At 32.9% G+C, this 16,156-nt stretch overlaps 1 protein-coding gene across 1 annotated transcript; it reads right to left on the bottom strand.

Moving 5' to 3' along the window:
* Positions 1 to 805: 805 nt before the first annotated feature.
* LOC143909339 (uncharacterized) lies at positions 806 to 15,946 on the bottom strand. The gene is made up of 17 exons (XM_077427263.1): positions 15,868 to 15,946; positions 14,985 to 15,033; positions 13,720 to 13,910; positions 13,431 to 13,637; positions 12,225 to 12,392; positions 12,023 to 12,141; positions 11,765 to 11,944; positions 9,964 to 10,132; positions 9,679 to 9,897; positions 9,177 to 9,231; positions 6,372 to 6,577; positions 5,146 to 5,209; positions 4,864 to 5,063; positions 4,524 to 4,730; positions 4,280 to 4,441; positions 1,061 to 1,220; positions 806 to 985 (listed from the first exon to the last, which is right to left on the bottom strand). The coding sequence occupies exons 1-16, from the start codon at positions 15,914 to 15,916 to the stop codon at positions 1,159 to 1,161; spliced, it is 2,307 nt and encodes a 768-aa protein (XP_077283389.1). The 5' UTR covers positions 15,917 to 15,946; the 3' UTR covers positions 806 to 985; positions 1,061 to 1,158.
* Positions 15,947 to 16,156: the final 210 nt, after the last annotated feature.

Below are 16,156 nucleotides of genomic sequence, written 5' to 3'. Positions count from 1 at the left end.
AGTCACATCAACATCTAGACACACTAGGTTCATATTGCTTCATAGTCCCAACATCCAAAATTCAGAAAAAAAAACCTGAATTTCAGATTGACTTGTGATATGTCGGGACTACGATAAGTAGTTATGTACTTGCCTCTATCCAAGAAGCCGGCACAGAATTTGTCTGAAGTTATATACTTTTTGAACTCCTCCGGTATCCCATCTATACACTTGTCGTATTCCACCACCGGTACTTCTGCCAATTTTAATTGAGGCGATGCAGAGTTAGTATTTCCTGCTTCGGTCACACCCCAACCAACGACCTGTTAAATAATGAACAAATCTATTTTCATATTAACAACCCCAGTCTTTGTTAGAAATCTGTTTATGAGAACATTAAAAGAAAAAAAAAAAAAAAAATATATATATATATATATATATATATATATATATATATATATATATATATATATATATATATATACGGGATACAAGAGGAACAGGCTGTTCCTCTTGTATCCCGTACATGTACATATTATTGGAAATTTTTTACTATAAGATTCTTTAGCGTCCAACAAACTTCCATGTAATTTTTCAGTCTAAAATCGGTATTTAATTTAATATTTAATGTATGTATGTACATACATACTTAATAAGGATTCAAAATTAACCATAATTTCCATTCACCGGTAATTCACGAAATATTCGTTTAAAACCGATAATTTTCTTTTAGAACTATTTATAAACAGAGCATGACTTTGAGTAAATTTACTGGAACTTTGAGTAATGAATAAAAATCCACTATGCATAAAAATAATTTACACACTTTTCCCACATTTCCAGAAGCCAGCTGTAGTTCGTTGAAGCCTTGATTGAGAATATCGATGCAAATGGCATGCACCATATTGTGAAAGTCGAATGGAGACTTGAGAATCAAAACGGCGAGATCTTGTTGCAGGCTGAATTTGTGGCCGCCGTATTTTTTCGGGATTCGAATCGCCTCAATCTGGAATTATAATTGTAAATTAAACACGGCAAACAAATAAATTGTGAAACATTCGACACACAATAAATTATTTACGTCAGATATTTGCTTATACGTCGCTTTGTTATCGATCTCATTTTCCCAACCTCTGTAATATTTTCCGGCAGAGTTATGCCGGAAAATTAAATGCAAAATTATGCCACAGCATAATTTTGTTCACTCTGAATCACTCCACCGATGTCGAAACAGTGAGCAGCTTCGTTTGAAATGAAAAAGATATTATAATAAAACTCTCAATAACTAATTATTATTATCATTATTATCTTATATATAAAATCGAAACAGCGTCTGTAATTCGTTTCTGATTGGCTGGATTGGTCAAAGACGTTTGAAATTGGTCATTTAAATATTACATATAATAAAAAAACCTATGATTTATTCATGGTTTTCATTTAATTTCCATTTACCGAGTGAAGCCGGGTAGCACCGCTAATATAATATAATAGTATACGTATAACATACATATTCAATTAGAAAATTAATCAAATTTTTCATTGTATACATACATTTTATAAAATTGGTTTATTTATTTACATTAGACCGTGTATTTAATTTTTATACATTGTAGATACCTATATTGTTCAATAATATTAAAAATATTGCACATGACCTAGGGGATAAAATTGTTTCTTTCCAAGCGCAGTTCGCTTCAATGGAATTATATACAATAAATCCAAAAATAAATTTTAATAATTATATGAGATTTTATTAAATATGTAGTTCGTAAATATTTTTATCTCGATGTCCATTTTGTGCCAAAAAGGTAGAAGACCTTTAACCAAATGTGTGTAAATCAAATTCAAATTAGTTCATAGGATATTGCCAGCTATTTCAACATACTAATTTATTTTTTTTATAAGTAAAAATTATTGATGTATTATTTATCACTTCAGTAATCTATGAGTGATTAAAAAAAATTAAATTAATATCTAAATATATTTGTATTAGCAAAGATCAAACAACCATATAAATAGTATAAATTAAAAGTTTTTATAACTGTAAACATAATTTGTCTTAAGAGTACAATGTTAACCGCTTAGACGCCCAGCCGACGCGCTGAGCGTGTAATAGATACGGCTGTTTGCGCCTTAAGGCGCTTTGGGCAGCTAAGCGGTTAATAGACCACGAAAAAAACCAAACTCGAAACTGAAATTGTTAATCGCAGCTGGGGTTTCGCAGGGGAGCTTGCTTGGCCCACTCTTGTTATTCATATATATAAATGACATACCTATTCCAAAAAACCGTCACATGACCCTATATGCAGATGATACCGCTTGCTTCACAAGTAGCAAAAAACCAGACACTATTCGTAAAAATCTTGAATTTGCAATTAAAACAATGATGGAACACTTCACTAAGTGGAAAATTCAAATTAATCAAACCAAAACAGATGCGATATTCTTTAGTATTAGAAAGTATAAGCCAAGTTCAGATCTGAAAATCCCCTCTAGAGAAAGTCTGAAATGGCAATCAGTAATGAAATATGTAGGAGTAACCTTCGATAAAATAATGATATGGGCACCTCACATTGAAGCAGCGAAGTGCAAGGCGATGCGGGGTATATCCTCAATATACCCAATATTTAATCGCCATAGTTCCTTTTCAACTCAAAATAAAATAAAATTATATCGCGCGCTCATATTACCATTATTAACATATGCTTCACCTGTATGGAATAACGCCTCGAATACTAACATTTTCAAGCTCCAAATAATACAAAATAAATCCCTAAAAATAATTTATAACACACGCATATATACTAAATTGAAAAAACTACATATCATAAATAATATTCCGTTAGTTACAGACATTAATAACAAACTAACCAGTAGATTCTACGACAGAATCACTAATAACCATACTAACACACTTGTGAAGAGTCTCGATGATTACAACAAAATGTCTATACCAGGTATAAACACAGATTACATAAACACGGTCTGCTTTAGATCGTCGACTTTAGAGTCTTTAATTAATATTATGTATTATGAGCATTTATAAGAATTGTAAGTAGGTTTTTGAGCTCTTTTTCTTATTATGCTTTACATTAACATTAAAATAATATAATACTATGATTACTAACAAAAAAAAAATGTAAAATAGAAAATGATCAGTAAATCAGTAGCTATTAAAATAGATATAAGATTAATTGCGAACATAATTTAGTAATAATAAAAAGCATTTAAAAATCAAAAAAAACACTAAATTGTGCACGCGATAAGACACCGAAAATTGTGGATTGATTGGCCATCATTGGCTAGCATTTCTAATTGAAATACATACATGTATGTATATTGAATATTTGAAGCAGCTTCATGAGGATATGCAAGTTAGATTTAATGATATTATATATCTAAATATTCCAGATTGGGTGATTGATCCATCTATTATGAATGCAATTGATATTGATATCGCATTGCAAGAAAGTCTGATAGATCTGCAAAGTAATATGAATGCACAAGTAAGATTTAAACTAAATGACATAGCGAGAGAGTGGCAAAAAAAGGGAAAAAACGATGGGAACGGTGTGGACAAATGCGCCAATGTGGACAATAGACGTCACCGAAAAAGATGATGGAGTATTTTCAAACGTGTCTATTACGATAATTTTTCACCATCGTAATGGCGGACTTCATTTCCACATATATTGATGACCAAACCGAGCAAAATGGCAAACTTTGAAAACGATCGGATAAGAGCCCAAATTTTGTCAGACGAAAAAATCGAAAGTGAAGTAAGAAGAGGCTAGTAATAATAATAATAATAATAATAAAATGTATGTAAAGATCATCATCTCGTATTTCATTATAAGTTGTGTTCATAATGAAATCAGCCACAAGGATCACACTAAATAAAATTATCTTTCAATATATTACATATTGAAAAATTTATGATGCTTAAAAATATATTACGTGTGTTCAAATTTGTAATTATAAAATAAAGTTTATATAATATATAATATTTTTAATATGTACTTTTTTTTTTAGAGAAAATATGAGGTGGGAGGCACGGAAAAATATTTAAAGCAAAAGGGGGCCACGGTCCAAAAAAAGTTGAGAGCCACTGCTCTAGAATGTTATTCAACAAACGATCTTTTTTTATGAAATTTTTGTCAAATACAATTAATTTCTTAGAAATTACGTATTTGCCGATGAATTTCTACGTTTGTGGTTACTTTTAGTTTGAGACTATTTAACCGACATGCAATAAAGCAATTACTAATACATCTTTGGGTTCAAATTCAAAATTACATACCGCTGATGACAATCTTTCTGCTGATAATTGTTCCACCGCAAATTTGAGAGAAAACTCCATTCTCGTCTAAGCTATAGACGCCGACGTGCCAAGGCGACCCACCAACAATCGCTGTTATACCACTTAATACATTTCCAGCACCCTCTACTATCTGCCCACAATCTGTCAAAGACATATGCGTATTTATCAAACATTTATAAAAAATATATGTGTCTAAATAAAAAAGCTCGAAATTAATCAACACCTGGTCTGCATCTTGGTGGTAGTTCATCCCATACGCCGTTCTTACACGACAAAACTTTCAAATTTCGTTCCAATGTAGGCACGTGGTATCCCTTGCACACTGTGGTGACAGTTGTTCCATCTGGCAATGCTTTATCACAATCAATAAATTCACCTCTATACAAACATTTGAAGTCAACTGTTAGCGACTGGAGTGGATCACAGAATTCTGTAAACATTTTAAGGCTTCGTGAACATTTTATCAGGAATATTTCGTTTTTGTTCATTTTGTCATTACTTCTGCTCAAACACTTTTTGAAACAATGAAGGAAATAAATAGAAAATGTAGGATTAAAACTCACTGACACACTGCACCTCATCACTCCATTTTCCATCCTCTTCACAATATATATTGTTGGGTCCATGTAGACCGAAGCCAGGATTACATGTATATATTACAATTGTGAATGGATCGACCCGTGCTCCAGGAGGTATCTCTTGATTTCCAATCTTATATTTACCATTTTCTGGATAAGCTGGCAACGTGCATTGGTCGAATTCCCTTAAAACAAATCAAAACACTTCATGTAATTTAAGTAAATGTTATATGACCAGGTAAATATTATAAATAATTGAGTATATACCCTGTTACTGGTTTGTTAAGGGTCGTTGTTCGACTGGTGGTGGGTGATGGTGGTAAAACGGTGCCTATCAACAAACATACATATGTACATATATGTAGGATATTAATATAAAATGATTATAATTATGTATAATGATGTGGCTCATGCCGAACAGTTGGTATTATGCACTGTATGTATTAATGTTAAGGTTGGTACTACCGAACCTTGTCCGGGCGACAGTAGCGTCGCGGTGTGACGTTAGACCGGGTGCGTATGCGCATCGAGTACCTATTGTTCTAAATAAACGTATAAGATTGAATTGAGATCGCTTTTACTTGTCTCTCTCTCATGCAATCTTCCCTACTACCCAGCGGAATTCCTATAAAAATGTATTAAAAAAACACCGTTTCAGTGGAAATATTATAAAACAGAGTTACACAAGCTATGTACATATGTACTACAACTAAGAAATACTTTTTTTACGTAAAGTGCGAATTAACAAACATCATATATGGAACTTGTTGGAGCGCCTATTTCAACGCCTACGAGGCTCTTCTATAATATATTTCACTACGCTCATTGGTCTGACAACATATGGATATTATTATTTATAAAATAAGGACATGTCGATTTTTTTTTTTGGAATAATACATTATCTGACTGGCGGCTATTTCTTACAGATTATCACTATATTATTGAACCTCTATTATTTACTATTGTTCAGTGTCCATGTCCATGAGCGTGATGTCCTGTGCGTTGTGTCGTTGACCATAAAGTGCGTGAGCGTTTTGTCGCGGAATTCTTGATAAATTTACTCACTATCAAAGGTGGTATAGTTTATATTTTTCAAAATTCGTTATTATTGAAAGTGGTACAAGTCCATTGGTAGCTAAAAAAAAGCTTGCATCTTCTTTGAAAAATACCCGGATAAATATAAAACACACGCACTAGTGACGAGCAAACATAATTTTACTTTTTAAACAAAAATGCACGTGTGCATATTTGCCTTGGGGAAAAATATCGACGAGTTTTTCAACAGTGCATTTACGATAGAGCGTTTTTCCGGGAACCGGCTCTCGTAGGGTCTGTCTTAGCGTATCTAACAGTGACAAATACTGACATATGACTGATAAGTATCTCAGACTGAGAGACTTATTTAGAAATAAGTGAAAGTAAGAATAAATGTAACAAAAGTCACATTTTCTTTAAATTTAACTTCCATATGTGTAGATAGTGTAAATACTCACTTTTACATTGTAAGTTTTTACTCCAAATGCCACTTTTTCTGCACGATGACCTATGTGATCCATTCAACTTGTAGTTCACTTGACAAGTGTAATTCAAAATTGTTGGATATTGCACTCTATCACCAGGAGATAATCCATCATTTCCAATTACATCATATGAACCGTTTTCCGGGTACGGTGGTAGCACGCAATCGATGGGTCTCTTTCTAAATGTAAACACATAATCACAATCGATTTTAATATAATTTTTATTATTTATTGAGTTGTATAAATATAATATATGTACAAGTGGCATGGTATAAGCATTCATGCACTTGATAAAAAGTGAGCGCCAACTTACGTCAGATGGTAAAATCCGCACATGCGCATTAACGCTGTCACGTGACCTTACGTGACATGATATTATATGATGTGGCAAATGCTTGGCCTTTTATAATAATAATAATAATAATAGCTTATTTATTCCAGACGATGGGGAGAATAGTGCAATAGTGAAATTTCAAATTGATTGATAGGAAACAAATTGATACTTGATTTAAAATAAAGTTACAATACGTATAGTAATAATTAATCGAAATCGGAACTAAAACAGAAATCGGGAATCGGAACTGAAACAGGGATCGGTATCCGTAACTGAAAATGGAGTCCGTATCCGAAACTAAAATGAAACCAGAATCCTGCAGCCCCCTGCAATCCCACCTCCCTGAAGAATCCCGCCCCCCTGGCGCCCCCCGCCACCACCCCGCCGCCACCCCTAGACGCCGCCACCCCGATACTACCGCAAATCGAAATCGAAAAGGGTGGTAGTTCCGAAATAATAATAATTATAATAATAATAATAGCTTTTATTCCAGACGATGAGAAGAATAGTGCAATCCCCAACGCCCATATAAATAATATATAGATAATAAAAAAAGTATTGAAAAATAGTAAACAAAAAATAAATAAATAAATACATAAGTAAATATATAAATATTACTGATAGTAAATAATAATAATAATAAATAATAATAATAATAATTATAATAAATAAATAATAATAAATAAGTCTAATAATAATAAATAATAATAATTTTATGTCTATTCAAGGCGGTCGGTGTAGCAGTTCCATCCATCGAACATAAAATGAAGAATGCAAATGAGAAGATGCAGCAGCAAGAAGACAATTAGGTGATAAAAATATACGAAGACGTAGAGAGGCCGCTCTCAACCTGAGAATGGCTTCAAAGTGAGGCACATGCCCTTCTACAAACATTTGCGGCGCGCTACAGCTCCTAGGTAACCCGAAAAGAGCACGGTAACAGTTGTTGTATTGTACTTTTATCTTCCTCATCGTCTCCCGCTTGTATCTGGTTTATAATTCACCAGTATAGAGGCTAGTACAAAAGGACATAAATAATTGTCTCTTAACCTCTACACTGGAGTGGAAAAATCGTCTAGCCAGCATATTTGCCCTTACACAAATGGCTCTTCTTTGTCTTTCGATGTCACGGTCATCAGATAGATCCTCCGTCAGCAAGTGGCCCAGATACTTGACTTCCCTAACAGTTTCAAGATTACGCCCATGTAAAATAATGTTGGGGACGAAATGAGGACCTCGACCGTATCGGAAAATCAATACCATGGATTTACTCGTATTATACCGCATATTATGTTCTGCAGCATAACTCGAGCAAACTTCCAGGAGGCGATTCAGAGCTGACGGAGAAGGCGCCAAGATCACCATGTCATCCGCATAGCTGATGTGGTTACTGCATTTTCCTCCTATGTGGCAACCAACTCCAGTCTGTCGAAGGCGATGTGAAAGTTCATCAATGTAAAGGTTGAATAAGCCAGGAGACATTGACCCACCCTGTCTAACCCCGCACTTCAAAGAAGCGGGATCAGAGTATGAATTCCCTCAGCGTACAAGGCGATTCAGCGTCTAGAATTTTAGATAAAATGGTGGCTAGAGCAATAGGACGATAGCTGTCAATGACTGAAGCATCAAGCTTTGATGACTTGAGGACAGGAACAATATTCGTCCTTGTAAACTCTTCAGGTACATGTTCATGCAAATCATCACATTGAAAAGCCTTGCTAATATGATGAAGAAATTCTTACCACTATGCAGAACATGATCCGTACTAATGCTGTCCCAACCAGTTGCTTTCCCTCCAGACATTGACCTTAACGCAGTTTCAACTTCGTCGCCAGTTATGACGAAAAACGAATCTTCTGAGATAGACATAACCACAGCAGCCCTGCCCATCAAATCCGAAACAGACTCTTTGAAATGCTTGCTAAACATATTGGCAATACTCCGATGGTTGTAGATTCCATTAATATGTACCGGGATAGTACTGTTTACTGCTAAAATAGCATTTGTAGCATTCCAAAATTGCTTGAAGGCTTTGGAGACTTTTCTTCTGAAATGGCTGGTTTCGGAAAGAAACACGAATTACAAATTACGAAGTGATACGTCCTGTGCATCACCGACTTCAGACCCCCCCCCCACTTCACCGCTACCACACTACCCCGCTACACACCCTGCATTTGATTTGAATCCCCGCGTCTAGAATACTCGGCTGTGATTGGTTCCCCATACTTGTCCACGTTCTGTCCTGTACATATTTACATCGCCTCGGTTTTTATATATATTATAATTAGTCACCAGGCCCAGAAGGTACTGCGTATTGTTCAAAGGTTGTAAATGCATTGTTAAAGGTTTGCCGAACCTTTTTTACAAAGGATGCACAACAATGGAACAATGGATAGCACTGTGACTATCTTACCTCTAATTATAATACTGAAATTTTAATTTACCCTGGCACGGGAGCTGTAGAAACTTCAGTTGTGAATAGTGCAGGTTCAACGAACTCTGTCAATTAAAAAAGTTATTAAATATCAAGGCTGTATATATAATTTTATAATATATATAATTTTAGTTATAATATACATATATAATTCTATATTATTTTTTTTCACTGAACAATGTATGCATGTGAATATTAAATTACTAACACGTGTTTGTGACGAGAGTTACTCGACAATACTGAATATGCATATCCGATTGACAGCGTTTCTATTATATATTTGTATTTTTCTCGTGTTAAGTTCAAATTGAAGAATGAACCGATATTTGACAAATCTTTAAAATTTTATTAGTTTAATTAAAAGTTAATGATTATAGGGACTTAAAGTATTCGAAACTATTTTTTATCGCAGTTGGACTCGTTTTTTTTTTAACGACTCCACAGCCCTGTTATATAAACAAATACATAACCATGAACTTGAAATCACCAATTATTTAATAAAAGTGACTCACGGGAATATTTGTCGTAATTATCGAATGCATCGAGTATGAACTTCCTATTGTTGTAGAGACTAGTTACAACAGTGCTGGAGTTGGCCAGGCAAGTATCCCTTAATGGTCCCCCAAGGGCCCCCGTACTGATTACACCTATCAGGTACCACCGAAAGGTACCTTTAATCGGAACTTTGACGAGTGTACCGCCACCACTGTCTCCGTTGCATAAGGTCATATCTGCAAAATCATAATCTGATCGTAACGGTGCAAAAATCAACTTTGCCAGCTCACTTTCAAGCTTACTTTTGTCTGCACCGGTGATGCAGATCTTATTTGTTGTCACATGAGGGATGAACTCTTCTGGAATACTTTTTAGGCAGTCTTCACGACCGATTACTTTTACATCTGCCCGCAATAGCATTTTAGAAGACGACCTTGTGTCTCCCTCCTTTGTAATTCCCCAGCCGACCACCTATAATTTACCATTTCTAAGTTGTTTGTGTAGTACTGTAATGTGAAGATTGGACGATCAGTGCTCGTTGACCAATGGGTGACCGACATTCATCGCCCAATCTGTGATCGGAACTCACAGACCACTCAAAACACTCAAAACTGGTACACGAGAAACACAAACTTGTCTTTAACTATAAACTTCAAGTCAAGATTGACAATTCATACAGAAACACTCTCAGTGAGACCAAACTCACGTTTAATTAATAATAATATAAGACAAATAGAATTATGTAAGTAGGAATAAATTAGCATAAATAGTCATTTGCTGAAGACACTTACACCATTCTAATAAATATAACAATTGCGGATAACTACTAAGCATACTAATAAGCTACCCATGTTCAGGGATGGATTCAGGGATGGCTACCTATGTACATGAAAAGAAGTGCAGGAAAACTCTATAAAAATTACGCAACCACTGGTATACACACACTAACATTAAGCTAATAAGTACCGATTTTTAAATTTATATTTATCATTATTACCTGAGTATTTATTGTAATTAATAAATTTACGATGTATTAATTAAATTTTCTACTAATATAAAAATATTTTTTGTATATTAGAGTTTCCAACTGATCTCTTTTTAAAAAAAACTTGTCCTCTTTTTTGACAAAATTCTTTTGTTTTCTTTATTTGTCAAATATCCTCAGAATATTATCTTTTTTTATCCAGCTGACTTCAAAATATTTTGTAATTATTGAATTAGCATTTACCAACAATTAAAATATGATCTTTCCAATATTTATTTTTAATTTACAAGTACTACATTTGTATATAATTACTGCTATATATGTATATAATTACTACTGCGTATGAATATAATTACTACTTCATATGTATATAATTTACGTTACACTGTTTTGTAAAATAAAACGCTTCTCAATAGACTAGATTTTCTTATGTTAAACTGAACGTGAATGCACCAGCAAATATGAGATTTGAGATTTCAAGAATTAGTAAAATAATTCGGCTGTGGCGCTAAATATACAAATTGCTATTTTCTGACCATAATTTTTATAAATTTGAGTTTGTATTAAATTAAACTGGCATTTATTTCTATTTAAACCGTTTCGAATTTTTCGCATAAAATTAAATATTATTTTTAAAGAATGTCCTCTTTTTAACTTCTCAGTTGGCATCTGCATTAAATATGTTTGTTTATTTTAATATCGCCCCCCCCCCCTTGAAAAATTCCTGGATCCGTCACTGTCCACGCTCCGCACATACATACATACATAATATCCAATTTTGTTAGATAGATATGTAGGTTTTGGAACTTGCTTCTTTAAACTATAAATAGTAATCGACCCATTTAGGTGACGTCTATTATTTGTAATAACCAAATAAAAATAAATTTCCGCCACTCCCTTGTTTTTTACTAGACATGAAAAACTGACAACAAATATTGGTCTTTAAATATTCATATAATAATTAATATAAAATGTTTATCTTTTATTTATTTCAGAGTTTGGGAAAAACCAATCTATCGCCGGAAATAAACAGTGTCAATTTAAATTTGATATCTTAATCAAAAATACCAGGTTAATATAAACGGGTAGAGTATTAATATAATATTAATTTAACTAACTTTTACTTGGAGCGTTGAAGTTAAAAGGTATTCGTAAAAATCTCTATCGTTGATGTCAAGACATGCAGCATGAACCTCATTACTAAATTCGAATGGGGTTTTTAAGAGCAACATGGCGACATCAAGCTGATAATAATCACGATTTCCAAGATAAGACCTCGGAATGTGAATAGCTTTCACCTGTAGAATGGAAATCAAACAAATTAAACAATGAGGTGAAGAGGTGAGAATATCGCGAAAATCTAAATGCAACTATACCGAAGAATTTTGAATGTAATCATATTGATCTTTTTCTTGATGATCCCATTGCCTGTAAATCTTCCCAGCTGCGACGGCATACAAATTGTCATCTCCAGGGATATCGAAACAGTGTGCAGCTAACATATGTGCATATGTATGTATAAACATAAATTAGAATAATTAAATACATACAAATTAGAACAATTCCACAGAATCTTACCACTAATGACGATGTTCCTGGTGATGATCGTACCACCGCAAAACTGTTCATATGTTCCATTATTTTTGTTATACTTATAGACACCTAAGTGCCAAGGGGAAAATTTACGGTGCTCTGTTTGTCCTCCAATTACTAATCCAGTACCCAGACCATTCTCTTGACCACAATCTGGTTAGAATAACGCATATCTTCATTGAAATGTATGATAAAACCGCAAACGAAGAATGCGGACATGATAGAAGCACATCGAAAACATAATCGCACAACTAAAAATTTTATTTTTGTGTGTGCGGTTTTTCACACTTCTTGGACTAATCTCGCTTAATCAGTATTAATCGATTATACTGTTCGATAAATTACGACTTTTTTTTTGGTTCAGGGACGAGATATTACTTTTCTTATAGATCTATGCCCAGTGAATACGAATCTGGTAATAAAAAATGTTGATTGGCTCGAGATGTGTTTTTTAAATCACGCGATTTTTCTATATCTTGGTGTTGTTCGGTTGATCTCTCAAAATCTGTCAATTTTCTGTTCAAAATGAATATTGAAATCTATAGTCGGGTATTTTATCTTTTATTTTTAGTACTTTTTAACTTTCAAATCTCTCTAAATCGTCGTCCAGTTCAAATCAAAAGTCAAAAGTACGTATTTTCATTTGGGATTTTTTCCCAATGTTAATACTATTTTATATTGAGTATTTTCTATTGAAATATGTTTATTGGGATAGTGTTATAGCCACACTATTTTTTGTTTTCGTTTAAAAGGGTTAATTAAAAGTGTGCTGAATTTTAAATCGGTAAAATTCTGTTGATAACTGGCTTACCTCGATAAAATAAACTAATTTTTGTTATTAATCCACAAGAATTGTCGAAATGTGATTTTTCTAAGTGGAATTTTATTTAATTCTAATATAAAGACAATTTTATATATTATCCCTATTAATTCAATTCAGATTTGTGTAAATACTAGTACGAGCTTTTAGCTCGAAATTTTCAACATTTTTTATTACCAGATTCTTGTTTACTGGACATATGTAGATCTATAAGAAAAGTCATATCTCGTCCCTGAACCATTTTTCGTGTCGAACAGTGTTATTATTATCTCGCTTAATCGATTTTTTTCTATGTGCGCATTTTTTGGTTAATAATACAGATTTTATTGTAAATGTTTCTCTATTGAATATTTCCATCTTGGGTAGCTTACCGGGAGTGCATTCGTTCAAAGCTTTGTCCCATCGACCTCTTATACATGTCAACGTGTTGAGCTGTCTATTTGGGTATGTTGTATGATGTGGTTTGCAGCTAAGATTGACAATGGTGCCGTTTTTCATCGGTTTGCTGCAATTGATATAATCTCCTCTGAGGGCACAGGTGAAATCAACCGTTAAAGATCGCGGAGGTTCGCATAACTCTATAACACACAGACATGTCATGTTTAAATATGTATATAATGCATTTTATCCAGACACACATATTTTATTGATGGCTCTCACTCGTGCACTCCATATAAGAGTTCCAGGTTCCATCTGGACGACAGTAGAGGCTTTCACCACCCGTTTTTGAATAAACGTCATCGCAGAAGTATGTGAGGACCGAATAATGGCTAATGTTTGAAGCAACGGCTACAGTTTTACCATTGATCAAATAATATCCATGTTCAAGTCTTGGGGGAGCAAAGCAATTCCTAAAGCATACACAGGTTTTATTGAATTGGATATGTCAAGTACATATATATGTATAGGTACAATCGATGGTCTTTTCTATATTTCATGTGAAGATTATTTTTTTGACTAGGTATACCTACATATATCAGTGGTGGGTTTTTTTTAATCAGTTGCCAAATGGAGGAAAATAATATTTAAATAATTCAATTTTAATCTTCTGATACATCTGAATATATATGTATGTACATATGTATATAAACAGAAGATTTTAGAATTTTAACGATTATAGCACAATAATTCAAATGTATTTTCTCACTTTTGCAATTTAAACTTGACCCAATTTGTAATACTTTTAACATAATACACGTATAAAAATTCATTTTGAAACAGAAGATAAGATACGATTAGTGCTTATTTCATTTTAATGTCAAATTAAGTTATATTTTAATCGAATTATTTATTTATTATTTATTTATTTTCTTATTTTAAATGTTTGAGCTTTTCTTTTTTTTACCTATATGTGAAAATTATTAATGGTTTACTTAACATAATTATATTTTTTTTACTATCAATCTATGTAACTTAATAAACTGTAAATTTTCCAAATAAATAAATAAATAAATTATATTGAAAAAAAAAATTAAGAGTAACCCATGTATTTTGTATGTACTTTGCTTCTACATAGCTCAAAAATTTCCAAGTTATTTGACAAATTGATTTCGTGGGAAATATTATTTTGGTATTAGACTATTTTCTTCATTAAAATTATAATTTATTTTTAACAATAATATAAAACAATTATGTAATTTACAAATATTCGCATGTCAAACAAATTTTTCAAAATGCTTCGTGGGTTGTATTTCTTCAATCAAATAACAGATAAAATTAAAATAAAATACAATTTGCTCGAAACGTTGCATTTTTGCGCTAAAATAATATTATTTAAATAACATATTGCCCAAGGGAAACTATAATATTAATCAATAGCAACAAACATGGGTTCAATGATAAAAAAATGTTATTTACTCCTCCACATTTGACAGACATCTATGTATACATATATATGTTATAAATAATACATATATACTTTTTACCTAAGAAGTGAAGATCTATTTCCTTCTTCCCAGATATTTGAATTTGAAGCTGAAATAATTGAATGAGGTTAAGCCAGGTATTTGTATATAAAATTAAATGAATAACTATAATAATAATGTTACGTACGCTGCGGATTAAGCGAATAGAATCCCAGAGACTGTGTGACCGTTCAAGGATTATCTGTTTAACGGATATCTGTTAACGGATTAACTAAGTGCATACCGTGCGACTGGTATGATTGATTTCAAGGATTAGCGACAGGCTAAGTGCAAGTAAGCTAAGCAATGATTGCACTTCTCATACCGTGGGAATACATATCCGAATACGTGACTATACAGTAGGTAAACAGAATATCTCCTAAATCATCAATAAATGCTGTGAAACGACTGTTGGCCTTTTACTTGGATCCTCCACCCACCCCTACGCAACAATAACATACAATGAATAACTTCGACCAATTATTATCTCAGAATAAATACATTGCGTTTGATTTTACAACAAAATATAGATATTTTCTCCGACAATTCATAATAAAAATATACGCTTAGATTAGAACTCCCTCACGTTCTTATGTTATAGTATGTAGTTGCTCTAAAAATGCGAACAAAAGTTGTTCCATTTAAATTATAATATTTAAAAATGATTTTACAAATATCAAGTTGCCCACATCTCTTTCGGTACGAAAGAACCCCACACTGAAAATCACAGAAACACAAAAACCATATACAAAAATCCATACACCAAAAATTGCCCACGCGCACACGATAAAAAAGCGGACGAATTAAAAGTACAACATTTTTTCCATGTAGGTGTTTTTCCATATACGTTTTCATCACAAAACCATATATTTCATATGAACGTCGTAAATAAATCATAAATCACCTGATAACAGAAGCAGCAATGGGAGAACAGACAATGTACTCGACACCATGACTATTTATTGCTGGAGCTGAAGATGAATAAATTGAATCGCCTTGTAAATCTGCGGTTATTTTGCACTAGCAATTATATTTATCATCACATTTGATAACATTTGACCCACAAATAAAACTTACGTGTGTAGATATAAATTTCATATAGAAAACTGGAACAATTATTTTGATGAAATTTTTCATTCCACCTATTTCTGGCTTAAAAAATGCATCGAAATGTGTCTCGACTTTGGAAAAAC

The sequence above is a fragment of the Arctopsyche grandis genome, chromosome 3 (assembly GCF_051622035.1).
Source record: "Arctopsyche grandis isolate Sample6627 chromosome 3, ASM5162203v2, whole genome shotgun sequence".
Classification (NCBI taxonomy): domain Eukaryota; kingdom Metazoa; phylum Arthropoda; class Insecta; order Trichoptera; family Hydropsychidae; genus Arctopsyche; species Arctopsyche grandis.
The sequence above is the reverse complement of the archived record's forward strand: the minus strand, read 5'-3'. Positions and strand labels throughout refer to the sequence as shown.

Excerpts from the sequence above, each read along its gene's own strand:
- LOC143909339 (XM_077427263.1), bottom strand. The coding sequence starts at position 15,916 with ATGGTGTCGAGTACATTGTCTGTTCTCCCATTGCTGCTTCTGTTATCA. Across the intron at positions 13,638-13,719 it reads CTCTTATATGGAGTGCACGA|AGTTATGCGAACCTCCGCGA; the intron begins GTGAGAGCCATC and ends TGTGTGTTATAG. Across the intron at positions 6,578-9,176 it reads TCTACAGCTCCCGTGCCAGG|AAAGAGACCCATCGATTGCG; the intron begins GTAAATTAAAAT and ends GTTTACATTTAG.